Raw genomic sequence first — 26,894 nt, forward strand, 5'->3', positions numbered from 1 at the left:
ACCCTAACCCACCCCAAATGCCTGCCTGAACAACCATGTTTGTAATGCACGACGGGAGCTCATTAAAGAGGGGGCATGGCGGAGTTCCCTAGGGAGGGAGTTCCAGAAAGTGGGGGCCACCACAGAAAAGGCCCTCTCCCTCGTCCCCACCAGTCTAGCTGTCCTGGCTGATGGGACAGAGAGAAGGCCATCCGAGGCTGATCTTGTTAAGTGGCCTGTCTGGTGCTGCTGGAGGCGCTCCTTAAGATAGGCTGGGCCGGAACCATATAGGGTTTTAAAGGTCAAAAGCAACACCTTGAATTTGGCCCGGAAAACAACTGGTAACCAGCGCAACTCCTTCAGCACTGGAGTGATGTGATCTCGCCGGCGGCTGCCTTTAATCAGGCGAGCCGCCGCGTTCTGTACCAGCTGCAGCTTCCGAACCGTCTTCAAGGGTAACCCCACGTAGAATGCATTACAGTAGTCTAAACGAGAGGAGACCAGGGCATGTACTGCCAATGGGAGCAGATGGTCGGGAAGGAAGGGGCGCAGCCGCCGTATCAGATGGAGTTGATACAGCGCTGTCCGGCTCACAGCTGACACCTGAGCCTCCATGGACAGCTGGGAGTCCAAAATGACCCCCAGGCTGTGGACCTGGTCTTTCAAGGGTAGCCGTACCCCATTCAACACCAGGTCAACATCCCCCAGCCTCCTCTTGTCTCCCACCAAAAGTACCTCGGTCTTGTCAGGGTTGAGCTTCAGCTTATTCCTCCCCATCCAGCCACACATCGTCTCCAGACATTTGGACAGGGATTCTATGGCCAACCTTGGTGAAGATTTGAATGAGAGGTAGAGCTGCGTGTCATCTGCATATTGATGACACCACACCCCAAACCTCCTGATGATAGCCCCCAGCGGCTTCACATAGATATTAAATAGCATCGGGGAGAGGATGGAACCCTGTGGCACCCCACAAGTGAGTGGCCACGGGTCCGAAACCTCCTCTCCCAGTGCTCCCCTCTGGTACCTGCCGGAGAGGAAGGACCGGAACCACCACAATACGGTGTCTCCAATGCCCAACCCCTTCAGGCGGTCCAGGAGGGTACCATGGTCAACGGTATCAAAAGCCACTGAGAGGTCGAGGAGAACAAGGAAGGAGCATTCACCCCTACCCAGAGCCCTCCTCATATCATCTACCAAGGCGACCAAGGCCGTTTCTGTCCCATGCCCAAGCCTGAAGCCCGACTGAAATGGGTCTAGATAATCAGTTTCTTCCAAGTGTGCCTTCAACTGCATCGCCACCCGTGGCTCAATCACCTTGCCCAAAAATGGCAGATTTGAGACTGGGTGAAAGTTGTTCAAAACTTGAGGATCCAAGGAGGGCTTCTTTAAGAGCGGTCTTATCACTGCCTCCTTGAGGGCTGATGGCATCACTCCCTCCTCAAGGGAGGTGTTCACCACCGCCCTGATCCCCTTACCCAGTCTCTCTCTGCAGCCCATAATGAGCCAGGATGGGCAAGGATCAAGTAAGGAGGTGGTCGGCCTTACAGATGAAAGCACCTTGTCCACTTCATCAGGAAGAAGAAGCTGGAACTGATCCCACAAAACCGGTTTGCCACAGGCTGCCTCTTGCTCACTAACTGTACCCACAGCATACAGAGTAACATACCTAATCTGATCAATTTTATCTGCAAAGTGCCTTGCCAAAGCCTCACAGGAGGTCTTAGAATGCTCCAGTGGTTCAGGAGCCACAGGATCAACCAGGGATTCCATGTCCTGCACTCTGGGATGATTGAGAAGAGATCCTGGCCTTCCTCTCTGGGAAAACCTTTCAAGTATTGAAGAGCGCTATCCTATCTCCCCTTAGTCTTCTCAAGACTAAACATGCCCAGTTCTTTCAGTCTCTCTTCATATGGCTTTGTTTCCAGTCCCCTGATCATCTTTGTTGTGCCTTGAGAATTTCCTTTTTTAAAAGCTCCCACCCATCTTGGACTCCTTTTCTCGTTAGTGTCGCTTCCCATAGGACTTTACTGATCATTGTTCTGAGTTTATTAAAATCAGCTTTCCTAAAATCCAGGGTATGCGTTTGACTACACTCGGCTTTTGCTTCCCTTAGAACTAAGAACTCAAGTACAACGTGGTCGCTTTCTCACAGAGTTCCTATAACTGCTACTTTATCCACTAAGCCATCTCTGTTAGTTAGGATCAAGTCAAGGATAGCCGATCCTCTAGTTCCTTCCTCTACGTTCTGTTGGAGGAAATTATCCGCCACACAATTATCCGAGCCCAACCCCCTGCTCAATGCAGGAATCCAAGTCGGAGCATCCCTGACAGATGGCTGTCCAGCCTCGTCTTGAATGCCTCCAGTGTGGGAGAGCCCACCACCTCCCTAGGGAATGGGTTCCATTGTTATATTGCTCTAACAGTCAGGAAGTTTTTCCTGAGGTTCAGCCGGAATCTGGCTTCCTGTCACTTGAGCCCATGATTCCGTGTCCTGCACTCTGGGATGATCGGAAGAGATCCTGGCCTTCCTCTCTGTGGCAAACTTTCAAGTACTTGAAGAGCGCTATCATATCTCCCCTCAGTCTTCTCTTCTCAAGGCTAAACAGGCCCAGTTCTTTCCGTCTCTCTTCATAGGGCTTTGCTTCCAGTCCCCTGATCATCTTTGTTGCCCTCCTCTGAACCCTCTCCAGTTTGTCTGCATCCTTCTTAAAGAGTGGTGCCCAGAACTGGACACAGTACTCCAGATGAGGCCTAACCAGTGCTGAGTAGAGGGGAACTAGTACTTCCCGGGATTTGGAAGCGATTCTTCTATGAATGCAGCCCAAAAGAGCATTTGCCTTTTTTGCAGCCACATCACATTGTTGGCTCATATTCAGCTTGTGATCGACAACAATTCTAAGATCTTTGACTCCCCCAGACACCACCACCCCGCCCTTGGCCACAAACTCCAAAGCAGCCATTGTGAAGATACGAAGCTGTGAAGATGTGTGAAGGTGTGGTTGAAGAAAAGAGCACGCTTCTCCATGCCTCTGAAGCTGCACAGCTGCAAAGGAATGGGGAGGAGTGAAGAGGTATCACAGAGTGACATAAGCGCTAGGCATGCCTACCACACGCACACCACAAAATGTGGGTTCTGTTTGGGGAAGGGACAGACAGCTTGCAACTTTGGGAAATCTGCAACAAACCAAAAACATTGCGACAAAATGCCTCTTTGGAAATCTGTAGTTTCTGGGTGAAAACCCCAGTTTGGCTGCAAAGTAGTGGCTGCGTCGTATGTCCTGAAGGACCTCGAATCTGGGAACTACAGACCAGTCAGTCTGACATCAGTCCCTGGGAAAATTCTGGAGCAGATTAGAAAGCAATCCATCTGTAGGCACCTTGAAAACAATGCAGGGATTACTCGAAGCCAACATGGATTTGTCAAGAACAAGTCCTGCCAGACGAATCTGATCTCATTTTTGGATCAAGTCACCTCCCTTGTGGACTGTGGGAATGCTGTGGAGATAATATACCTCAACTTCAGCAAAGCTTTCGACAAAAGTGCCCCATGATCTCCTGATGAGCAAACTAGCTAAAACTGGGTTACATGAAACAACTATTGGGCGGATCTACAGTTGGCTACAGGATTGGACTCAAACAGTGCTTATCAATGGGATCTTACCAAACTGGGGAGAGATGATGAGTGGGATACCGCAGGGCTCGGTCCTGGTCCCAGTGCTCTTCAACATGTTTATTAATGACTTGGAGAAGGAGGTGCAGGGAATGCTTATCAGATTTGCAGATGACACAACATTGGGTGGTATAGCTAATACTCTGGAAGACAGGAACAGAATTCAAAGTGATCTTGATAGGCTGGAGTGCTGGGCAGAAAACAACAGAATGACATTTCATAGGGATAAATGCCAAGTTCTGCACCTAGGAAAAAGAAACCAAATGCACAGTTACAAGATGGGGGATACGTGGCTCAACCACACTACAAGCTAGAAGGATCTTGGCATTGTTGTCGATCACAAGCTGAATATGAGCCAACAATGTGATGTGGCTGCAAAAAAGGCAAATGCTCTTTTGGGCTGCATTAATAGAAGCATAACTTCCAAATCCCAGGAAGTACTAGTTTCCCTCTACTCAGCACTGGTTAGGCCCCATCTTCAGTACGGTGTCCCATTCTGGGCGCCAAACTTTAAGAAGGAAGCAGACAAACTGGAGAAGGTTCAGAGGAGGGCGACGAAGATGATCAGGGGACTGGAAACAAAGCCCTATGAAGAGCAACTGAAAGAACTGGGCATGTTTAGCCTTGAGGAGAAAAGAATGAGGGGAGACAGGACAGCACTGTTGAAGTACTTAGAATCATAGAATCACAGAATAGTAGGGTTGGAAGGGGCCTACAAGGCCATCGAGACGAACCCCTTGCTCAATGCAGGAATCCAAGTCAGAGCATCCCTGACAGATGGCTGTCCAGCCTCGTCTTGAACGCCTCCAGCGTGGGAGAGCCCACCACCTCCCTAGGCAATTGGTTCCATTGTCGTATTGCTCTAACAGTCAGGAGGTTTTACCTGATCTTCAGCCGCAATCTGGCTTCCTGGAACTTGAGCCCATGATTCCGTGTCCTGCACTCCGGCATGATCAAGAAGAGATCCTGGCCTTTCTCTCTGTGACAACCTTTCAAGTACTTGAAGAGCGCTATCATATCTCCCCTCAGTCTTCTCAAGGCTAAACATGCCCAGTTCCTACAGTCTCTCCTCGTAGGGCTTTGTTTCCAGTCCCCTGATCATCTTTTTTTGCCCTCCTCTGAACCCTCTCCAGCTTGTCTGCATCCTTCTTAAAGTTTGGCGCCCAGAATGGGACACCGTACTCCAGATGGGGCCTAACCAGTGCTGAGTAGAAGGGAACTAGTATTTCCCGGGATTTGGAAGTTATGCTTCTATTGTAGGCCTCTTCCAGCCCTATTACTATTCTATGATTCTATTAATTCAGCCCAAAAGTGCATTTGCCTTTTTTTGCAGCCACATCACATTTTTGCCTCATATTCAGCTTGTGATCGACAACCATTCCAAGATTCTTCTCGCTTGTAGTGTTGTTGAGCCACGTATCCCCCATCTTGTAACTGCGCATTTGGGTTTTTTTCCTAGGTGCAGAACTTGGAATTTATCCATATTAAATGTCATTCTGTTGTTTTCTGCCCAGCGCTCCAGTCTATCCAGATCACTTTGAATTTTGTTTCTGTCTTCCAGGGTATTAGCTATCCCGCCCAATTTGGTGTCATCTGCAAATTGGATCAGCATTCCCTGCACCTCCTCCTCCAAGTCATTCATAAAAATGCTGAAGAGCACTGGGCCCAGGACTGAGCCCTGCGGTACCCCACTCATTACCTCTCCCCAGTTTGAGAAGGTCCCATTGATAAGCACTCTTTGAGTCCGATTCTGTAGCCAACTGTGGATCCACTGGATCTTTGTTTCATCTAGCCCACTTTGAGCTAGTTTCCTCATCAGGAGATCATGGGGCACTTTGTCAAAAGCTTTGCTGAAGTCGAGGTATATGATGTCTACAGCATTCTCACGGTCTACAAGGGAGGTGACTTGATCAAAAAATGAGATCAGATTTGTCTGGCAGGACTTGTTTTGGATAAATCGATGTTGGCTTCGAGTAATCACGGCATGGTTTTCAAGGTGTTTCCAGATGGATTGCTTTATCATCTACTCCAAAATTTTCCCAGGGATTGATGTCAGACTGACTGGTCTGTCGTTCCCAGGTTCCTCCTTTTTGCCCTTTTTGAGGATAGGGACAACATTAGTCCTCCAGTCATCTGGCACTTCCCCCATCCTCCATGGTTTCTCAAAGAGAATAGACAGCGGTTCTGAGAACTCTTCTGCCAGTTCCTTTATGACTCTAGGATGCAGTTCATCTGGCCCTGGAGATTTGAACTCATTCAAACTAATGAGGTGTTCTTGACCATATGCCTATCGATCTCAAGCTGCAATCCTTTCCCTTCAGCCCGTACTTCGCCTTTGCCAGGGCGGTCATAGACCCTCTTTTGGGAGAAGACTGAGCCAAAGTAGGAACTGAGCACCTCTGCCTTTTCTTTGTCATCTGTTATCGTTTTGCCATCCTTATTTAACAGCTGAACAACTATTTCTTTCCTCTGCCTATTACTATGCACATAGCTGAAGAAAGCCTTTTTGTTGTTTTTAGCATCCCTCGCTAACCTCAGCTCGTTCTCAGCTTTAGCCTTCCTCACACCATCCCTGCAATTCTGTGCTACCTGCTTGTACTCTTCCTTTGTTACTTGGCCTTCTTTCCACTTCCTCTAAGTGTCCTTTTTTGTTTTCAGATCATCCCGAAGGTTTTTGTGAAGCCACATTGGCTTCTTCTGTTGCCTCCCACCTTTTCTTCTTGTTGGAATTGTTTGTGATTGTGCCCTGAGAATTTCCTTTTTTAAAAACTCCCACCCATCTTGGACTCCTTTTCTCGTTAGCGTCGCTTGCCATGGGACCTTACTGATCATTGTTCTGAGTTTATGAAAATCAGCTTTCCTAAAATCCAGGGTACGCGTTTGACTACACTCGGCTTTTGCTTCCCTTAGAACCAAGAACTCAAGTACAACTCAAGTTCAGTCACGTCTCTAATCCGTCCTCCCGGGAGACATCATACCTGGGGAGTCCACGGGTCTTCGCGACATACTTGGGTCTCAATCCCACACAGCAAGGAGTCTCCCACTGCTACCACTCTTTTCTTCTTCTTGTTGTATGCCTGGGTTTCATCGCCTCTGTTTGACTGACCTTCAGCCTCTTGCTCACTCTCATGTAGGTTCCCCTTTGATTCTTCCCCTGCAGGCTGTCCTCCAGTCTCATCTGCAAGTACCTGGAATCGGTTCCCTAGTTCCACTGCCTCCACTGGTGCAGAGTGGCGTCTAGTTCTTCTCCTAACTGTCACCCTTTTCCAAGGAGTATCCTCTACTCCAATTTTCTTCACCTCAGCATTTCCCACTGCCTCCTCTTGCTGTTGCTCTTCAAGCTTCTGGTCTGCCCTTTGCTGCTGTAGTTCCCCCATTCTGTCCAAGAACTCTTCGTGTTCTCTTATTCCCCGGAGGGTCGACAGTCGCCGCTCCAGTCCACTTACTTTTTCTTCCAGCAGCGTGATCAACTTGCACTTGTTGCAGGTGTCGGCCACGTTGTTCTCAGGCAAGAAAACAAACATTGCACACGCCTTGCAGGTCACCACCACTGGAGAGTCCTGTCCTTCCATTGCCTCTTTTCCCTTTTTGTGTCTAGCTTTGTGATTGTTCTAGAGTAGCCTGTGCCTGCTCCTCTACTCAGTAGAAGTTAAAAGCAGAGTCCCACTGGTGTGGAAGTGTGCGTTACAAGACAAATAAATGGAAAAAAGTTAGTTATAAAATAAAATAAAAATTGGGAAAAAAATGTTATTTATTTATTTATTTATTTATTTATTAAATTTATTAATCGCCCATCTGACTGGTCACCTAGCCACTCTGGGCGATGTACAACCCACCATAAAACAATTTAAAACAATAAAATTTTACCATAATTTTTTTTTTTTTTAAATACCCTACCCCACCCCAAATGCCTGCCTGAACAACCACGTTTTTAATGCACGACGGAAGCCCATTAAAGAGGGGGCATGACGGAGTTCCCTAGGGAGGGAGTTCCACAGAGTGGGGGCCACCACAGAGAAGGCCCTCTCCCTCGTCCCCACCAGTCTAGCTGTCCTGGCTGATGGGACAGAGGGAAGGCCATCCGAGGCTGATCTTGTTAAGCGGCCTGTCTGGTGTTGCTGGAGGCGCTCCTTAAGATAGGCTGGGCCGGAACCATATAGGGTTTTAAAGGTCAAAAGCAACACCTTGAATTTGGCCCGGAAAACAACTGGTAACCAGTGCAACTCCTTCAGCACTGGAGTGATGTGATCTCGCCGGCGGCTGCCTTTAATCAGGCGAGCCGCCGCGTTCTGTACCAGCTGCAGTTTCCGAACCGTCTTCAAGGTAACCCCACGTAGAGCGCATTACAGTAGTCTAAACGAGAGGAGACCAGGGCATGTACTACCGATGGGAGCAGATGGTCAGGAAGGAAGGGGCGCAGCCGCCGTATCAGATGGAGTTGATACAGCGCTGTCCGGCTCACAGCTGACACCTGAGCCTCCATGGACAGCTGGGAGTCCAAAATGACCCCCATGCTGCGGACCTGGTCTTTCAAGGGTAGCTGTACCCCATTCAACACCAGGTCAACATCCCCCAGCCTCCTCTTGTCTCCCACCAAAAGTACCTTGGTCTTGTCAGGGTTGAGCTTCAGCTTATTCCTCCCCATCCAGCCACTCACCGTCTCCAGACATTTGGACAGGGATTCTACGGCCAACCTTGGTGAAGATTTGAATGAGAGGTAGAGCTGCGTGTCATCCGCATATTGATGACACTGCACCGCAAACCTCCTGATGATAGCCCCCAGTGGCTTCACATAGATGTTAAATAGCATCGGGGAGAGGATGGAACCCTGTGGCACCCCACAAGTAAGTGGCCACGGGTCCGAAACCTCCTCTCCCAGTGCTCCCCTCTGGTACCTGCCAGAGAGGAAGGACCGGAACCACCGCAATACAGTGTTTCCAATGCCCAACCCCTCCAGGCGGTCCAGGAGGATACCGTGGTCAACGGTATCAAAAGCCGCTGAGAGGTCGAGGAGAACAAGGAAGGAGCATTCACCCCTATCCTGAGCCCTCCTCATATCATCCACCAAGGCGACCAAGGCCGTTTCTGTCCCATGCCCAGGCCTGAAGCCCGACTGAAATGGGTCTAGATAATCAGTTTCTTCCAAGTGTGCCTTCAACTGTTAGGGCCCTCCCCCTTGACCTCCCCTGCCGAACTCCCCTGGCCAACTCCTGTTTGCTCCCCCTGTTTGCTCCCCCTGGTCGCTTGCTCTCTGGGAGCTTGCTTGCTTCTGTAGTCCCTGGACCAGCTGGAGCAGCTTGCTCTGCTCTGCTCTGCTCTGCTCAGCTGGGAGGCGGGAAACAGACTGAAGCTTCCCGCCCACTCAGCTGCTGGGAGTACTCAGGCCACACCCCCCCAATTCAGTTGGAGCTCTCAGAAGCACCTGGTGAGCTCACAGCCAATCAGAAGGATAAAGGGCAGCCCCCTGGGCTTCCGGCAGCCCACTTACCTCTTAGCCTCTGTTTCCTTTGTCTCTTCTACCACTGCAACTCCCCTGGCCAACTCCTGTTTGCTCCCCCTGTTTGCTCCCTCTGGTTGCTCCCCCTGGTCGCTTGCGCTCTGGGAGCTTGCTTGCTTCTGTAGTTCCTGGACCAGCTGGAGCAGCTTGCCCTGCTCTGCTCTGCTGAGTTGGGAGGCGGTAAACAGACTGATACTTCAAGCAGACATTGCTTGAAGTATCTTCAAGCAGACATTGGACTTCAATGTTCTGTAAATGTGGGTGAGTGTGTCTACTGCTGTCCCCAGCCCAAGTGCCTCTGCTGTTTCCTGCAGGAGCGGATGGTGGCCATGGTGTTGGACAAGGACCCCCAGGTGGCAGTGGAAGCTGTCAGGCTGCTTACCCTCATCCTTCAGTGAGTCATGTCAGGTAGTGGGGTGACACAGCTGGGGTTGAGCAGTTCCACTTCTCCCCCAACTGCACTATCAATATTGAGAGCTGCTTTATGCTGAGTCAGACTGTTGTTGTATCTAGCTCAGTATATTGGCTACGCTGATGGGCAGCAGTGGCTCTCCAGGGGCTTTTCCAGCTGTCCGTGCAGATGCCACCGAGGGTTGAACCTTGGACCTTCTGCATGCAGAGCTTCAGCTCTTCACTGGCATGCTGAAGTCCAATCTCTATGCAGGAATATGGACGAGGTGCTCACAGACTCCGACTGTGAAAGTGTCTTTCCGCTTGTGTATGCTTCCAGTCGTCCTTTGGCTGCTGCTGCAGGTGAATTCTTATACATAAAGTGAGTGTAGTCCTGCCTTGCTTCTCCCTCTTCCCCAGTGCGCTGTGGCATATAGAGCAGTAGACTTGGTCCTGCTCTGGTTATCAGCCACTCTCTGCTGTCTCCTGCTCTTCCCCGAGATTCTAGATTCACCTCCCTCTTTCCTAATGATAGTGGCTTGGCTCGTAGGTTGCTAGCACCTGCAATGTGTGCCTGGGGGAAGGCCAAGGAGCGCTGCGAGGGCACCCGAGTCTTCCTTCAGTTGCTTCTTGTCTTCTTCATTGAAAGTGAGGTGAGGCAGGGGTCTGTTCACCCAGCATGTCAGCGGGGGAGGCCTGCCCAGACAGGAGTCACATCTTGGCTCTCCATCCACAGTTCCATGACCATGCAGCCTATTTGGTAGATAGCCTGTGGGACTGTGCAGCTGCCCTTCTGAAGGACTGGCAGGTGCTGACTGGGCTGTTGCTGGAAGAGCCTCCTGCGGAAGGTGAGTAATGGGGGTGGGAGGCTGTGGGAGGAGAAGTGTAGGACAGCTGGAAGCAACAAGAGTATCAGTGTCTGTTCAGCCTTAAGGCCAGGAGAAGCATACTTAAAAATATGAATTTGGATGGGCCAAGCCCCACCGAGAACTGCAAGGTCTGAGTGGAATTATGGAAGGGAAAGGACTAAGTTGGGGCCTGGCACTTGCAGCAGACCATAGATTTGTCTCTTCCAGCCTTTATTTGACACTTTCCAAAGGCATCAGTGGAAAAAGACTGATTGAGCTGGAGTGGAGGGTGCTGGGTACCTCCATGAGACAGCTTCCAGCAAGCGCTCCTGCTTGTGGAGAGAGCATCAGTGCTGAAGTGCCTGAACAGGCTTCAGTCAGAAATGAGAAGTTGGGACTTCATGGGCCCTGGAGAATGTGGAGAATCAACCTCCGGACTTTTCACAAGTTGCTTTACAGGGTAGCATGGACCTGGGGCATTCAGTAGATGTGTAATATGGACCCACATTGTGTAGTGGAGACTAGCAAATGAACTTTAGAACAAATTGGGTGGGGTGGGGGCTGCGTCCTCGCTGCATCACTACGCTTTTCTCTTGTTCAACAGGCCTGGGTGACCGACAGGAAAGCACCCTCATTATGATTTTGGTGGCCAGCATGCGGCAGGCCACAGAGGGACATCCACCTGTTGGCAGGTTCTCTGGAAAGAAGGTAACCAAAGGGTGGAGGGCTGCTGCTGGAACAGTTCCAAGCTTGTTTTTTTTTCCTCCCCTCTTTAATCATAGGAACATGGGAAGCTGCCTTATACTGAGTCAAACGATGGGTCTGTATAGCCCGTTGTTGCCTACACTGACTGGCAGCAGTGGCTCTCCAGCAGTTCAGGAAGTGGTCTTTCCCAGCCTTACCTGGAGACGCTGCCAGCGATTGAACCCGGGACCACCTGTGTGCAAAGCATGTGCTACACCACTGAGCTACAGCCCCTCCCCTTCTAATCCACTAGTCCCTGCTCCTGTCTCCCCACCCCATCCTCTTTCTGCTCTGTCAGGTGTTTTCTGCTCGGGAACGCAAAGCGCAAGCTGAGGACCGCCGAAGACTCACCCAGCACCTCATTCCACTGCTGCCCCAGCTGCTGGCTAAGGTGAACCATATCATGGTGGCGGGGGGGGGGGGGGGGCATTTTGTGAAGTGAGGGGAGAAATGGAAGCATTGTACTCTGGTTTACCTGTGATCCTGCCTCTTGGGTCTGGGTTCTAGGCTTGGTTTCTGCAGGAAGAAATGGGGTGACTTCCCTTGCAAGGGACATTGTGTCTCATTTGTGCCCTTGCTTGGCTAGGTAGAACCCTAAAGGTCCCTTTATGTCTTCCTGGCAGTTCTCAGCTGATGCCGAGAAAGTGGTGCCTCTTCTAGAGGCTCTGCGGTACTTTGACCTGACCGTTTACAGCATGGGCCGCTTGGAGAAGGTAGGGGGCACATGCACCCCACCCCCCACCCCAGGCCACTTCATTTGGGGCTGTAGGCTGTGTCCACTGGCTCTTCCCCAAGGAAGCCTGTACAGACCTGCCACTCCAGAGTCTGCCTCCTGACACTGCTGTCTCTTTTCCTCCCTACCCCCTCCAAGTACTTAGAACTGCTGCTGGCCCAGCTGTGGGAGGTGGTGGAAAAGCACAGCAGCTCTGAGGTGCTGGAGTCAGCGTCCCGGACGCTCCAGGTGCTCTGCCATCCAGAATTTACTTTTTACACCCGTGCCGATTTTGCTCGCAGCCGCCTGGTGGACCACCTGGCGGACAAATTCCAGCACGAAGCTGCTGAGCTGCTCCAGGTACTAAAAGCTGTAGAGGGCATTTTCGAGAACTGAATGGGAACTGGAAATGGCCAAATCTCAGCGCTGTGTGTGTTTGCGCTCTGTGAGTGAGTGTTGCTGTGGGGGAAGCAGTGGGAGGGGTGTTGGTGTGGGTATACAGCGCAAGGGACCAGGGTGGAAATACCCGGGGAATGTGGGGTTGGTGATTGGGCTGGCTTCTTGAGTGCTACAGCTGTGTTGTGCATTTTTGTTCTTTCCTCCCTCCATGAAGGAACTGATCAGAGCATCCTGAGCTGGATTAATCCTCCCACTTTCATCACACCCTGTCAGTAATTGCATTCTTTTGACCTCCCTGTGCAGCGACATGATTTCTCTGGAGTTCCTGTTCCTCCTGCCTTTTTCTTTTGTCCTTTCTCTCAAGCGATCATGGTGGGAGAGGATGCTTGCCTTGTTATGCTTGCCTTGATTAGTTGGGCCTTGTATGATTCGGACTGTATGATTTTCTTCCATTGACTCTTTTTAAAGTGATCATCTGTCTTAACTGGTCACTCTCCCTTGCTGATCTGAAAATGTGCCCACCAGGAGTAGTCATTAGTCACACTCTGGCTAATGATCTGGATTGTTGCAATTGCTGTGCCCTAATTATTTTTGGCTGGGTATTGCTGTCCTTGCAAAATTCCTGTAACTAGGGTTGCTGCAGCAGCAAGCAAAAGGGGCGTGCTATCGAGGTGTCAGTTCTGCCTCGTTGGAAGTCTCCAAGCAGACGGTGGACAGCGATCGGCTGGGGATGCTCCAGCTCTTGATTTCATGCATCAAGCAGGGTGTTGGGCTAGATAGAGGACAAGACCACTTCCTGTTCTACGATCCTCCTACAATTTAGTTTATTGTTATAGCAATATAAGTATCCTGAAAATTATGATCTGCTTGCAAAGGCCACCCAAGGCCTTTCTTTCAGCAGTGGATGCAGGCAGAGCACCTATCCTGTGGTCTGCCTCTTGAGGAACCAACCAGGGTCCAGGTTAAAACATTTGCCAGTCTCTTGGGCTGGACACCTCTCTCTTGCAACAGATGGCACAGACCAATGGTCCCCAGAGGAGATAAAACACAGTCTCCTCAACTGGCTGGAGCTGAGAGTTGTTGCTGTCATTCAGGAGTCCTCCTAGATTCTCATCTCCTTGTCTTCGTCCAGAAGGACAATATAGCAGCCAAGGGACATAGAATCATAGAATAGTAGGGTTGGAAGGGGCCTACAAGGCCATCGAGTCCAACCCCCTGCTCAAGGCAGGAATCCAAGTCAGAGCATCCCTGACAGATGGCTGTCCAGCCTCGTCTTGAATGCCTCCAGTGTGGGAGAGCCCACCACCTCCCTAAGTAGTTGGTTCCATTGTTGTATTGCTCTAACAGTGAGGAAGTTTTTCCTGATGTTCAGCCGGAATCTGGCTTCCTGTCACTTGAGCCCAGGATTCCGTGTCCTGCACTCTGGGATGATCAAGAAGAGATCCTGGCCTTCTTCTCTATGACAACCTTTCAAGTACTTGAAGAGCGCTATCCTGTTTCCCCTCAGTCTTCTCTTCTCAAGGCTAAACATGCCCAGTTCTTTCAGTCTCTCTTCATAGGGTTTTGTTTCCAGTCCCCTGATCATTTTTGTTGCCCTCCTCTGAACCCTCTCCAGTTTGTCTGCATCCTTCTTAAAAGTGTGGTGCCCAGAACTGGACACAGTACTCCAGATGAGGCCTAACCAGTGCTGAGTAGAGGGGAACTAGTACTTCCCAGGATTTGGAAGCCATGCTTCTATTAATGGCGCCCAAAAGAACATTTGCCTTTTTTGCAGCCACATCACATTGTTGGCTCATATTCAGCTTGTGATCGACAACAATGCCAAGATCCTTCTAGCTTGTAGTGTGGTTGAGCCACGTATCCCCCATCTTGTAACTGTGCATTTGGTTTCTTTTTCCTAGGTGCAGAACTTGGCATTTCTCCCTATTAAATGTCATTCTGTTGTTTTCTGCCCAGCGCTCCAGTCTATCCAGATCATTTTGAATTTTGTTTCTGTCTTCCAAAGTATTAGCTATCCCGCCCAATTTGGTGTCATCTGCAAATTTGATCAGCATTCCCTGCACCTCCTCCTCCAAGTCATTCATAAAAATGTTGAAGAGCACTGGGCCCAGGTCTGAGCCCTGCGGTACCCCACTCATTACCTCTCCCCAGTTTGAGAAGGTCCCATTGATAAGCACTCTTTGATTCCGATTCTGAAGCCAACTGTGGATCCACTGGATCGTTGTTTCATCTAGCCCACTTTGAGCTCGTTTGCTCATCAGGATATCATGGGGCACTTTGTCGAAAGCTTTGCTGAAGTCGAGGTATATGATGTCTACAGCATTCCGAGGCCCACAAGGGAGGTGACTTGATCAAAACATGAGATCAGATTAGTCTGGCAGGATCTGTTCTTGACAAATCCATGTTGGCTTCAAGTCAACACTGCATTGTTGTCAAGGTGCTTCCAGATGGATTGCTTTATCATCTGCTCCAGAATTTGCCCAGGGATTGATGTCAGACTGACTGGCCTGTAGTTCCCAGGTTCCTCCTTTTTACCCTTTTTGAAGATAGGGACAACATTAGCCCTCCTCCAGTCATCTGGCACTTCCCGCGTCCTCCATGATTTCTCAAAGAGAATAGACAGCGGTTCTGAGAGTTCTTCTGCCAGTTCCTTTATGACTCTAGGATGCAGTTCATCTGGCCCTGGAGATTTGAACTCATTGAAAGTAATGAGGTGTTCCTTGACCATATGCCTGTCCATCTCAAGCTGCAATCCTGCCCCTTCAGCCTGCACTTCGCCTTTGCCAGGGGGGTCATAGACCCTCTTTTGGGAGAAGACTGAGCCAAAGTAGGAATTGAGCACCTCTGCCTTTTCTTTGTCATCTGTTATCGTTTTGCCATCCTTATTTAATAGCTGAACCACCATTTCTTTCCTCTGCCTTTTACTATGCACGTAGCTGAAGAAAGCCTTTTTGTTGTTTTTAGCATCCCTCGCTAACCTCAGCTCATTCTCAGCTTTAACCCGCCTGATGCCATCCCTGCAATTCTGTGCTACCTGCCTGTACTCTTCCTTTGTTGCTTGGCCTTCTTTCCACTTCCTCTAAGTGTCCTTTTTTGTTTTCAGGTCATCCCTAAGCTTTTTGTGAAGCCACATTGGCTTCTTCTGTTGTCTTCCACCTTTTCTTCTTGTTGGAATGGTTTGTAATTGTGCCTTGCGAATTTCCTTTTTTAAAAGCTCCCACCCATCTTGGACTCCTTTTCTCGTTAGCGTCGCTTGCCATGGGACCTTATTGATGATTGTTCTGAGTTTATGAAAATCAGCTTTCCTAAAATCCAGGATACGTGTTTGACTACACTCAGCTTTTGCTTCCCTTAGAACCAAGAACTCAAGTACAACATGGTTGCTTTCCCCCAGAGTTCCTGTAACTGCTACTTTATCCACTAAGTCATCTCTGTTGGTTAGGTCAAGTCAAGGATAGCCGATCCTCTAGTTCCTTCCTCTACTTTCTGTAGGAGGAAGTTGTCTGCCACACAAGTCAGGCATTTCCTGGAGGAGCCATGTTTTGCAGAATTTGTCTCCCAACATATATCGGGGAAATAGAAGTCCCCCATTACTGCTACATCATGCTTCCTTAAAACGTTGGCTATTTGCTTTTCAAAAGTTTCATCCTCGTCTTCTCCTTGATTGGGTGGCCGGTAGTAGACTCCGACCACCAGGTTCCTTTTATTCTTTGCTCCATTTATTTTGATCCAGATGCTCTCGAGGGGGCTACCAAGCTCCTCCTCCTGTATTTCTGTGCAGAGATATGTATTTTCACATACAGTGCAACCCCACCTCCCTTTCTGTTCCTCCTGTTCTTTTCGAACAAGTTATATCCTTCAATTGCTGTATTCCAGTCATGAGAGTCATCCCACCAAGTCTCAGTTATACCTATCAAGTCATAATTTCCCTCCTGTATTAAGAGTTCAAGTTCGTTCTGTTTATTTCCCATACTCTGGGCATTAGTATATAGACATCGAAGACCATGTGCTTCATAGTCTGGCTTTCTTCCAACATGTGTCTGAAGACTATTATTGGGTGCTCTTAGAGCTGTTCTCTCCATTGCAGTGCATGCGCCTACGTCCATTGTTACCCCCAACTTTAGATCTCCCTTCCCAGTAGGATCCAGTTTAAAGCTCTCCTGATGAAGTTCTTCATGCTGTGGCCAAACACATTCTTCCCATCCTTTGTGAGGTGCAACCCGTCCCTTGCCAACAGCCCATCTTCCAGGAAGTATAGGCCGTGGTCCCAGAATCCAAATCTCTCTCGTCGGCACCACCTTCATAGCCAGTCATTCACCCGGAGTATTTTTTGTTCCCTTTCTATCCCTCTTCTAAGTACTGGAAGTATGGATGAGAAAACTATCTGGGCCCTAAAGTTCTTGAGTTTCCTTCCCAAAGCTTCAAAGTCTGACATGTGAATTGGCAAGGGTGTCCAAGTGTCATGCCTAGCCTTGGAGACTCCTCATCGGATGAGGAAGAGGCCCTGCCAGAAGAGGAACCAGCAGAGGAGATCCAGGAGTCACCCTTCCAGATTGATGGGGAACATCCAGGCCCATCTCATGTTTCACCAGGGAGCTCGGAGTCTGAGTAGGAGCAGGGTCCTCCGAATACTCTGCAGGAGAAAGGTCGACTGAAGAGGCATGTTCAGCAGCATCCACTCAGGAGTAGTTCTTGGCTGCAATAACGGTCTTCTTGGGAGGAGGATGTCTGAAGGTCCTTGATCGATTGCAGCTGGGGGCTGGGTGGACTCAGGAACGTACAGCCTTGAAAAGCCTTGCAGAGATGTGACATCTTTACTAGAAACAATTCATTTGTTTCTAGCTGTGTTTCTACATCGGCTTGTTTTTCTTACATCCTTGCTTTTTCTGAAATTCCCCATTATCGACCCAGACCGTCTATGACCTTGCTTAATTACCTGCTCCCTGTTATTCTTCAGACACTTACCTCTTCCTGGACCTTCAAACCCAGCACGGTTTTTGACTACACTTCTGATAAGTCCTATGCTTTTGATCTCCAGCCTCCAAAATAATCCGACCCAGTCTTTGTTCTCCTAATCTTCTATCAGGTAGCAGCACGCAGCTGACTGGGGCAGCTTTAAAATCACCTCAATCTTGGACAAGTATTACCAGAGCAAGACACCAAAGTTCAGTTCCATGTTTTAGGAAATGACATTTTGAAAATGAGATTCTTTATTTGCTCCAGTGGGCAAATATAAAACTCTACATTAGCCCCAAGTCTTCCATCAGCCCCCTAGTTAAAGCCTACTACATCTCCATCTGTGTAGCAGTTTGGTCTAAAGAATTAGAAAGACATAGCTATGTGTCCCAAGCAGAGAAGACAGGCTTCTATGTGCTCAGATGAAGGCTAGTAGAAATCAACCCATTGTCTAGGAAAAATAATCCAGGTGAAAATTGAGAATGTTTTTTTAAAAAAGAGTACACACATCTGAGCTTTACAAGGGAGTAAACAACAGAAAAGGAGAAGGGAAGGGAAGCCTATGAAAACATAAGTCTATTCAGAGTTGTCCATGAGGCAAATGTAGCCCAGGAAAAGCTAGTTCTCTGTGTATCAATTAATCAAAGCTGGTAAAAATCCAACACAGAAAAAGTTAGCTCTATGTACAAGTCATAAGGAACAGTTCTGATATGGAATAAGTAAAATCTCCCTAAAGAAGTAAAAAAAAAAAAAAAAAGGAGTTATGCGAACAGTGTTGAAAATTCAGGACAGACTAAACTAACCCAGTGTAAAATAATTGCAAGAAAAAAGATTGAAACCTCAGAACCAGAGTTCTCTTCTCTCTGTTCCAGATGGGAGATCAGTCGCAGCCCCAAAAGCCTCAGGACCCCCCTCCACGTGTATGTGAAAGAGAGCTGACGCTAAGGTGGCATCTGGAGAAGGAGTGAAGCTTCTTCTCAAGCCCACAAGACCCCCAATATTTCTTGATCTTTGTTTGGTTCCTTCTCTTGGGTAACTGAAGTGATCCAAGGGCAGTCTTCCCCAACCTGCTGCCATCCAGATGTTGTGGACTACAACCCCCAGCATTCCTGACCATTGGGCATGGTGGTTACGGTTGATGGGAGTTGAAGTCAGAACAACTGGAGAATACCAGGTAGGGGAAGACTGTTGTAGGATCTTATCAGGGTACAGTCAGGGTACTCTTTTATCTGTCTTACCCTCTTATTTCAGAATCCAGAGGTCCAGGCTGAGAGAAATATCTGCCCTCTCGTCTAGTGGGAAGCATTGAGTCAATTTATGAGCCACAGCCCCAAATCAAAGACTTCTTCCATCTCATAGCTCTGTAGTTCTTGTCTAGGACCCAAGAAACATTCTTCTTTAGTGGATGGAACCAGCTGTCCCTGGCAGCTCATCTGCACAGAAATTTCATAGGAAAAAGAAACCAAATTGACAGTTACAAGATGGGGGATACTTGGCTCAACAGTACTACAAGCGAGAAGGATTTTTGAATTGTTGTCGATCACAAGCTGAATATGAGCCAACAATGTGATGTGGCTGCAAAAAAGGGAAATCATAGAATTATAGAATAGTAGGGTCGGAAGGGGTCTACAAGGCCATCGAGTCCAAACCCCTGCTTAGTGCAGGAACCAAGTCAGAGCATCCCTGACAGATGGCTGTCCAGCCTTGTCTTGAATGCCTCCAGTGTGGGAGAGCCCACTACCTCCCCAGGTAATTGGTTCCATTGTCGTATTGCTCTAACAGTCAGGAAGTTTCTCCTGATGTTCAGCTGGAATCTGGCTTCCTGTCACTTGAGCCCATGATTCCGTGTCCTGCACTCTGGGATGATCAAGAAGAGCTCCTGGCCTTCCTCTCTGTGACAGCCTTTCAAGTACTGGAAGTGCGCTATCATATCTCCCCTCAGTCTTCTCTTCTCAAGGCTAAACATGCCCAGTTCTTTCTGTCTCTCCTCATAGTGCTTTGTTTCCAGTCCCCTGATCATCTTTGTTTCCCTCCTCTGAACCCTCTCCAGTTTGTCTGCATCCTTCTTAAAGTGTGGTGCCCAGAACTGGACACAGTACTCCAGATGAGGCCTAACCAGTGCTGAGTAGAGGAGAACTAGTACTTCACGTGGTTCCTTTGGGGACTGAGACCAGAGTGTTCACATTCACCCAGATTTACTTAAATTCTATAAATAAGGATTAAACAACGACATAAGCTAAATGCATTTATTAAAGAATCATAGAATCATAGAGTAGTAGGGTTGGAAGGGGGCCTACAAGGCCATCGAGTCCAACCCCCTGCTCAATGCAGGAATCCCAAGTCCAAACCAAAAGTTGTGGTTTTAATATTCTATATATTTTAAATTGTTTTATTGTGTGCTGTTTGGTTTTAATTTTTGTGAACCACCCAGAGAGCTTCGGCTATTGGCGGTATAGAAATGAAATGAATGGATAAATCATAGAACTTGAGCCCATTATTCCGTGTCCTGCACTGTGGGATGATCAAGAAGAGATCCTGGCCTTCCTCTCTGTGACAACCTTTCAAGTTTGAAAGGTTGTCACAGTTGGGGGTTGGACTCGATGGCCTTGTAGGCCCCTTCCAACCCAACTATTCTATGACTATTCTATGAAGTACTTGAAGAGCGCTATCATATCTCCCCTCAGTCTTCTCTTCACAAGGCTAAACATGCCCAGTTCTTTCAGTCCCTCTTCACCCCGATCATCTTTGTTGCCCTCCTCTGAACCCTCTCCAGTTTGTCTGCCTCCTTAAAGTGTGGTGCCCAGAACTAGATACAGTACTCCAGATGAGGCCTAACCAGTGCTGAGTAAAGGGGAACTAGTACTTCCCGGGATTTGGAAGCTATGCTTCTATGAATGCAGCCCAAAAGAGCATTGGCCTTTTTTGCAGCCACATCACATTGTTGGCTCATATTCAGCTTGTGATCGACAACAGTGCCAAGATCCTTCTCGCTTGTAGTGTTGTTGAGCCACGTATCCCCCATCTTGTAACTGTGCATTTGGTTTCTTTTTCCTAGGTGCAGAACTTGGCGTTTATCCCTATTAAATGTCATTCTGTTGTTTTCTGCCCAGTGCTCCAGTCTATCAAGATCACTTTGAATTTTGTTTCTGTCTTCCAAAGTGGGTCCAGGACTGAGCTTACTTGATCAAAAAATGAGATCAGATTCGTCTGGCAGGATTAGTTCTTGACAAATCCTTGTTGGCTTCAAGTAATCACTGCATTGTTTTCAAGGTGGATTGCTTTCTAATCTGCTCCAGAATTTTCCAAGGGATTGATGTCAGACTGACTGGTCAGTAGTTCCCGGGTTCCCCCTTTTTACGCTTTTTGAAGATAGGGACAACATGAGCCCTCCTCCAGTCATCTGGCACTTCCCCCATCCTCCATGATTTCTCAAAGAGAATAGACAGTGGTTCCATATGCCTGTCGATCTCAAGCTGCAACCCTGCCCCTTCAGCCTGTACTTCGCCCTGCCAGCGGGGTCATAGACCCTCGTTTGGGAGAAGACTGAGCCAAAGTAGGAATTGAGCACCTCTGCCTTTTCTTTGTCATCTGTTATCATTTTTCCATCCTTATTTAATAGCTGAACCACCATTTCTTTTCTCTGCCTTTTACTATGCACGTAGCTGAAGAAAGCCTTTTTGTTGCTTTTAGCATCCCTCGCTAACCTCAGCTCGTTCTCAGCTTTAGCCTTCCTGATGCCAAAGATAAAGAAAAGTTTAACAAGCACACAAACCTTCAACCAAGCAAAGCCATACTCACATTTTACTTTACCGAGAACGGTAACGGGACTCTCGCACTCCAAACCTTGGCTTCAACCATTGCCTGTAACAGACCACAGTGTATCAGGCTAGGCCCAGAGTAAAGAAAGAAGACCCAGATCTCTTCCGTGTACCCCATTATGTACCCTGTCAAAGTTGGTGTCCTCCCCTGTAATACATATTCTAAAATCTTCACAACTATTGGTCCATGTCATCCTATATGTCACATCTCATGACACATTTCCCAAGTATTCCCTCCTACTTCTGACACATCTTGTTTCCTAAGAAACAGGTCTAAGTTCTCCTTATATGTGGTCAACAGCTCCTTTTTTCTTCCCTTTATTTCCAGGCAGGGGAATCCCAAATCACAACATCTTCTTATCTATGACCCCTTACTTTTTACCCAGTTTGGAACGTTATCAAAACATCTCGTATCAGCATCGAGCATGCTTTTAATACAGTGGATCTTACTCCTCTACTTGCCCCATTGCCTATTAGCTTTAACCCCCTCTTCATATTGTACTCAAATAGAGAGACTGAAAGAACTGGGCCTGTTTAGCCTTGAGAAGAGAAGACTGAGGGGAGATATGATAGCGCTCTTCAAGTACTTGAAAGGTTGTCACAGAGAGGAAGGCCAGGATCTCTCCTCGATCATCCCAGAGTCTCTCCCATCATGGAGAGCATCTGGATCAAAATAAATGGAGCAAAGAATAAAAGGATCCTGGTGGTCAGAGTCTACTACTGGCCACCCAATCAAGGAGAAGACGAGGATGAAACTTTTGAAAAGCAAATAGCCAATGTTTTAAGGAAGCATGATGTAGTAGTAGTGGGGGACTTCCATTTCCCCGATATTTGTTGGGAGACATATTCTGCAAAACATGGTCCCTCCAGGAAATTCCTGACATGTGTGGCGGATAACTTCCTCCTACAGAAAGTAGAGGAAGGAACTAGAGGATCGGCTATCCTTGACTTGACCCTAACCAACAGAGATGACTTAGTGGATAAAGTAGTAGTTACAGGAACTCTGGGGGAAAGCAACCATGTTGTCCTTGAGTTCTTGGTTCTAAGGGAAGCAAAAGCCGTGTGTAGTCAAAGGCGTACCCTGGATTTTAGGAAAGCTGATTTTAATAAACTCGGAAAAATGAACAGTAAGGTTCCATGGCAAGCAACGCTAACGAGGAAAGGAGTCCAAGTTGGGTGGGAGCTTTTAAAAAAGGAAATTCTCAGGGCATCATTACAAACCATTCCAACAAGAAGAAAAGGTGGAAGACAACAGAAGAAGCCAATGTGGCTTCACAAAAAGCTTAGGGATGACCTGAAAACAAAAAAGGACACTTAGAGGAAGTGGAAAGAAGGCCAAGCAACAAAGGAAGAGTACAGGGAGATAGCACAGAATTGCAGGGATGGCGTCAGGAAGGCTAAAGCTGAGAATGAGCTGAGGTTAGCGAGGGATGCTAAAAACAACCAAAAGGCTTTCTTCAGCTACGTGCATTGTACAAGGCAGAGGAAAGAAATGGTTGTTCAGCTATTAAATAAGGATGGCAAAATGATAACAGATGACAAAGAAAAGGCAGAGGTGCTCAATTCCTACTTTGGCTCACTCTTCTCCCGAAAGAGGGTCTATGAGCCCCCTGGCAAAGGCGAAGTGCAGGCTGAAGGGGCAGGATTGCAGCTTGAGATGGATAGGCATATGGTCAAGGAACACCTCATACTTTGAATGAGTTCAAATCTCCAGGGCCAGATGAACTGCATCCTAGAGTAATAAAGGAACTGGCAGAAGAACTCTCAGAACCGCTGTCTATTCTCTTTGAGAAATCATGGAGGACGGGGGAAGTGCCAGATGACTGGAGGAGGGCTAATGTTGTCCCTATCTTCAAAAAGGGCAAAAAGGAGGAACCTGGGAACTACAGACCAGTCAGTCTGACAATCCCTGGGAAAATTCTGGAGCAGTTGATAAAGCTATCCATCTGGAAGCACCTTGAAAACAATGCAGGGATTACTCGAAGTCAACATGGATTAGTCAAAAACAAGTCCTGCCAGACTAATCTGATCTCATGTTTTGATCAAGTCACCTCCCTTGTGGGCCTCGGAATGCTGTAGACATCATATACCTCGACTTCAGCAAAGCTTTCGACAAAGTGCCCCATGATCTCCTGATGAGCAAATGAGCTCAAAGTGGGCTAGATGAAACAACGATCCGGTGGATCCACAGTTGGCTACAGAATCGGACTCCAAGAGTGCTTATCAATGGGACCTTCTCAAACTGGAGAGAGGTAACAAGTGGGGTACTGCAGGGCTCAGTCCTGGGCCCAGTGCTCTTCAACATTTTTATGAATGACTTGGAGGAGGAGGTGCAGGGAATGCTGATCCAATTTTCAGATGGCACCAAATTGGGCGGGATAGCTAATACTTTGGAAGACAGAAACAAAATTCAAAGTGATCTGGATAGACTGGAGCACTGGGCAGAAAACAACAGAATGACATTTAATAGGGATAAATGCCAAGTTCTGCACCTAGGAAAAAGAAACCAAATGCACAATTACAAGATGGGGGATACGTGGCTCAACAACACTACAAGTGAGAAGGATCTTGGAATTGTTGTTGATCACAAGCTGAATATGAGGCAACAATGTGATGTGGCTGCAAAAAAGACAAATGCTATTTTGGGCAGCATTAATAGAAGCATAGCTTCTAAATCCCGGGAAGTACTAGTTCCCCTCTTCTCAGCACTGGTTAGGCCTCATCTGGAGTACTGTGTCCAGTTCTGGGCACCACACTTGAAGACGGATGCAGACAAACTGGAGAGGGTTCAGAGGAGGGCAACAAAGATGATCGGGGGACTGGAAATAAAGCCCTGTGAAGAGGGACTGAAAGAATTGGGCATGTTTAGCCTTGAGAAGAGAAGACTGAGGGGAGATATGATAGCGCTCTTCGAGTACTTCATAGAATAGTCATAGAATAGTTGGGTTGGAAGGGGCGAGCCAACCCCCAACTGTGACAACCTTTCAAACTTGAAAGGTTGTCACAGAGAGGAAGGCCAGGATCTCTTCTTGATCATCCCACAGTGCAGGCCACGGAATAATGGGCTCAAGTGACAGGAAGCCAGATTCCGGCTGAACATCAGGAGGAACTTCCAGACTGTTAGAGCAATACGACAATGGAACCAATTCCCTAGGGAGGTGGTGGGCTCTCCCACACTGGAGGCATTCAAGATGAGGCTGGACAGCCGTCTGTCAGGGATGCTCTGACTTGGATTCCTGCATTGAGCAGGGGGCTGGACTGGATGGCCTTGTAGGCCCCTTCCAACCCTACTACTCTATGGTTCTATGATTCTATGAAATGTAAATTGCAAGGTCCAAATACATCCTTAAAGTTACATCTCATTTGGATTACTCCAGGGCGCTGTACGTGGGCCTGCCTTTGAGGACTGTTGAGAAACTGCAGTTGGTGAAAATACTGGGCAGCTTGATTATTAACTGGGACTGGATGTGTGGAGCATATATTGCCTGTTCTGTAAACAGGCACACTGCCTTCTGGTCTGTTTCTGAGCACTGTTCAAAGGGCTGGTTCTGACTTCTAAATCCCTAACTGGCTTGGGCCAGTGGTATTTGAAGGACCACTTCTTACCACATGAACCTGTGCTAATGGTAACTTCCCTCCTGGGATTTTCATCAGGACTGTGGAGTGAGGACAGGATTAACCACCTCCTCCCAGTCTGCTGAGATCCCAGTCTTTGCCCCTCCTATGCCTGCTACTTAACATTTTAAAAAGCATTCACACAACTGCAAGTGACCCGTTTAGTGTCCCATGTGGTGCAGCCTCCATGTGGATCTATTGTTTTATGCTGGTATTTGATTGAGATGCCTTGCTGTGTCTTTTGTTCTGATTTAGTTTTGATTGTATTGGTTTTCAATTGTGATCTGATTATTTTGTTGTCAGAGGCTGTAGGCTACTCTGAGAACATCAGCTGAAGAGCTGCCAATAAGCCCTTTAAACAAACAAGTCAAAATATCCAAAGGAAAAACAGTAGCGTAAATCTGAGGCTCTATGTCAGGGTGGAAACTGAGCCGATAGAACCCCAGACCAGTTCTGATTCTGAGGAGGAACAGCAATCCGTGGGAGAGGAGCTCGCTCACTCTCACAGGCACAGCAGCTGGCAGAGGTTCCTCCTGCCAGCATTCCTGGGATAGATAGTGACCCTGGCAGCGAGAGAGCGCTGGAGGGGGACTTGCTGGATGCTCGGCGCCAGCGCAGAGAGTGACGACAGCTGGAGGGCACGGAAAGGAGGCGCAGCGCTCGTTTGGTGCACAAGCAACGGTCGCGTCCCAAGGACCCAAGGGAAAGAGGGAGGATCTCTCCCTAGCCCATAAGTTCAGGGTCTTCCCGTGATTCTCCTTCAAATGGGGACCAACTGCCTAACCTGGAGCATAGGCTACTCTGCTATCTTTCCCCAGTGCTGTTCCTTGCTTAGTCGCTGGTGATTAGCATCTGGAAGAATCATTAAATTGTAAAAGAAATAAAGCCTTGAAAAGAATCCTTTTCATCTGTGTCTTGAGTTGGCTTTTGGAGTAGACTGTAAGAGGCAGCAAGGGCGCTCCTGACACTCTATAACAAAGGAACAGTTGGGACCCAGAGGACTGACTGCCCTGTCAGCCATTACCCTTCCCCCCCTGCAGCCTACCATGCCCCACCAGAATTTCAACTTAAGTCCTGAGAATGACCCTCTCTTCTGTTCTTTCTCTCTTCTTTCTCTACTAAGTTTTAAATTCTGATTTATATGTTTTCAAGTGGGGTGTGTTCTGTTCCTGCTGTACTACCTCCTGAAACTGGTTGGGGGCTCCTTCCCATGAAAGGTCAAAAGATTGCAATGATTGATGTGGCCTTGTTTGTGGAGCAAGTGGAAGGAGTAACCTGTCTGAGGATACCCTCCGTCTGCGGAGGAGAAGAAACTCCTTCGGCTATTGGGCGGTATAGAAATAAATAAATAAATAAAACTGTAACAGAAAATCTAATGTTCCTTTTCCTCCTTGCTTCTTGCTCAGTCTTCGTTTCTGGAGAAAGAGGATGTGTACAGTGTGGCTGCCACTCTCAAGCGCATTGCCATCTTCCACAGGTGATTACAAGATCCCGGGGAACAGGGAGAACAGGTAGTAGTGACATTGCTCAGCAGTCCCGTCCAACAACTGTGTTCTAGCTTTTAGACTTGGAAGGAAGCCCCACAGGTTTCAATCACTCTTCCCTCCCCCCCCCCCTTCTGGACTGGCCATACATGCACACACACAGCAACCTGTGTGTTTCTAGGAATTCAGACCTGCCCTATTTCCTGTCCACTTCTGTGGAGTGTGTTGAAGAAAGAGGTAGCACCACTTGGGTTTTTTGCTGTTTTGTCTGCAGTGCTCATGACCTGACTCGGTGGCAGTTCTTTGAGCCCTGCATCCACCTCTTGCACCACATGGTGGACACAGGCGAGGTTCCCAAGCAGGTACTGGGGTGTCAAGGGGGCAGGAGTGTGGTCTGAACTGGTTTGGGCCCTGGATATATACATACGTGTGTGTGTGTGTGTGTGTGTGTGTGTGTGTGTGGTCTTACTGCATTGCTGCCACACCCACTATCCCGCCCCCATTTCTTGTGGGAGGGCAGTGTTGCAGTTGCAAAGGAGGAACCACCCCTCCCTTTCCCCCAGATGCCCTGACCTTCCTATGGTAAGGCAGATGTGGTCACTTTCACATGGCCGCCTTCCTTTCTTGCAGGTGGTTATCTCTGCCATGACCTGCTCCCACTTCTCTCTGCTCTGGGAACTGGCCTGCCTATCAGATGCTGCCACTGGGCCCCTTCCCAGCCAGGTGAGAAGCGCTCTTGGGAGGGCTCCTTTTGCACCACACCTTCCTAATTTCACCCC

The 26,894-nt window shown here is 48.3% G+C and overlaps 1 protein-coding gene across 1 annotated transcript in view; it reads left to right on the top strand.

Moving 5' to 3' along the window:
• The window catches only part of STAG3 (STAG3 cohesin complex component), a 120,748-nt gene that overhangs the window by 57,714 nt on the left and 36,140 nt on the right, over nucleotides 1-26,894 (top strand). The window contains exons 11-21 of the mRNA XM_084854617.1: nucleotides 9,464-9,543; nucleotides 9,814-9,921; nucleotides 10,090-10,192; nucleotides 10,276-10,387; nucleotides 10,992-11,095; nucleotides 11,430-11,522; nucleotides 11,755-11,844; nucleotides 12,003-12,203; nucleotides 26,038-26,108; nucleotides 26,390-26,477; nucleotides 26,746-26,838. Coding sequence (XP_084710743.1) covers nucleotides 9,464-9,543; nucleotides 9,814-9,921; nucleotides 10,090-10,192; nucleotides 10,276-10,387; nucleotides 10,992-11,095; nucleotides 11,430-11,522; nucleotides 11,755-11,844; nucleotides 12,003-12,203; nucleotides 26,038-26,108; nucleotides 26,390-26,477; nucleotides 26,746-26,838 — 1,143 coding nt within the window. The remainder of the gene's footprint in view (nucleotides 1-9,463; nucleotides 9,544-9,813; nucleotides 9,922-10,089; nucleotides 10,193-10,275; nucleotides 10,388-10,991; nucleotides 11,096-11,429; nucleotides 11,523-11,754; nucleotides 11,845-12,002; nucleotides 12,204-26,037; nucleotides 26,109-26,389; nucleotides 26,478-26,745; nucleotides 26,839-26,894) is intronic.

This window comes from Heloderma suspectum, chromosome 4, assembly GCF_057233095.1.
Source record: "Heloderma suspectum isolate Gila_16-S chromosome 4, 16-S_ref, whole genome shotgun sequence".
Taxonomy (NCBI): Eukaryota; Metazoa; Chordata; class Lepidosauria; order Squamata; family Helodermatidae; genus Heloderma; species Heloderma suspectum.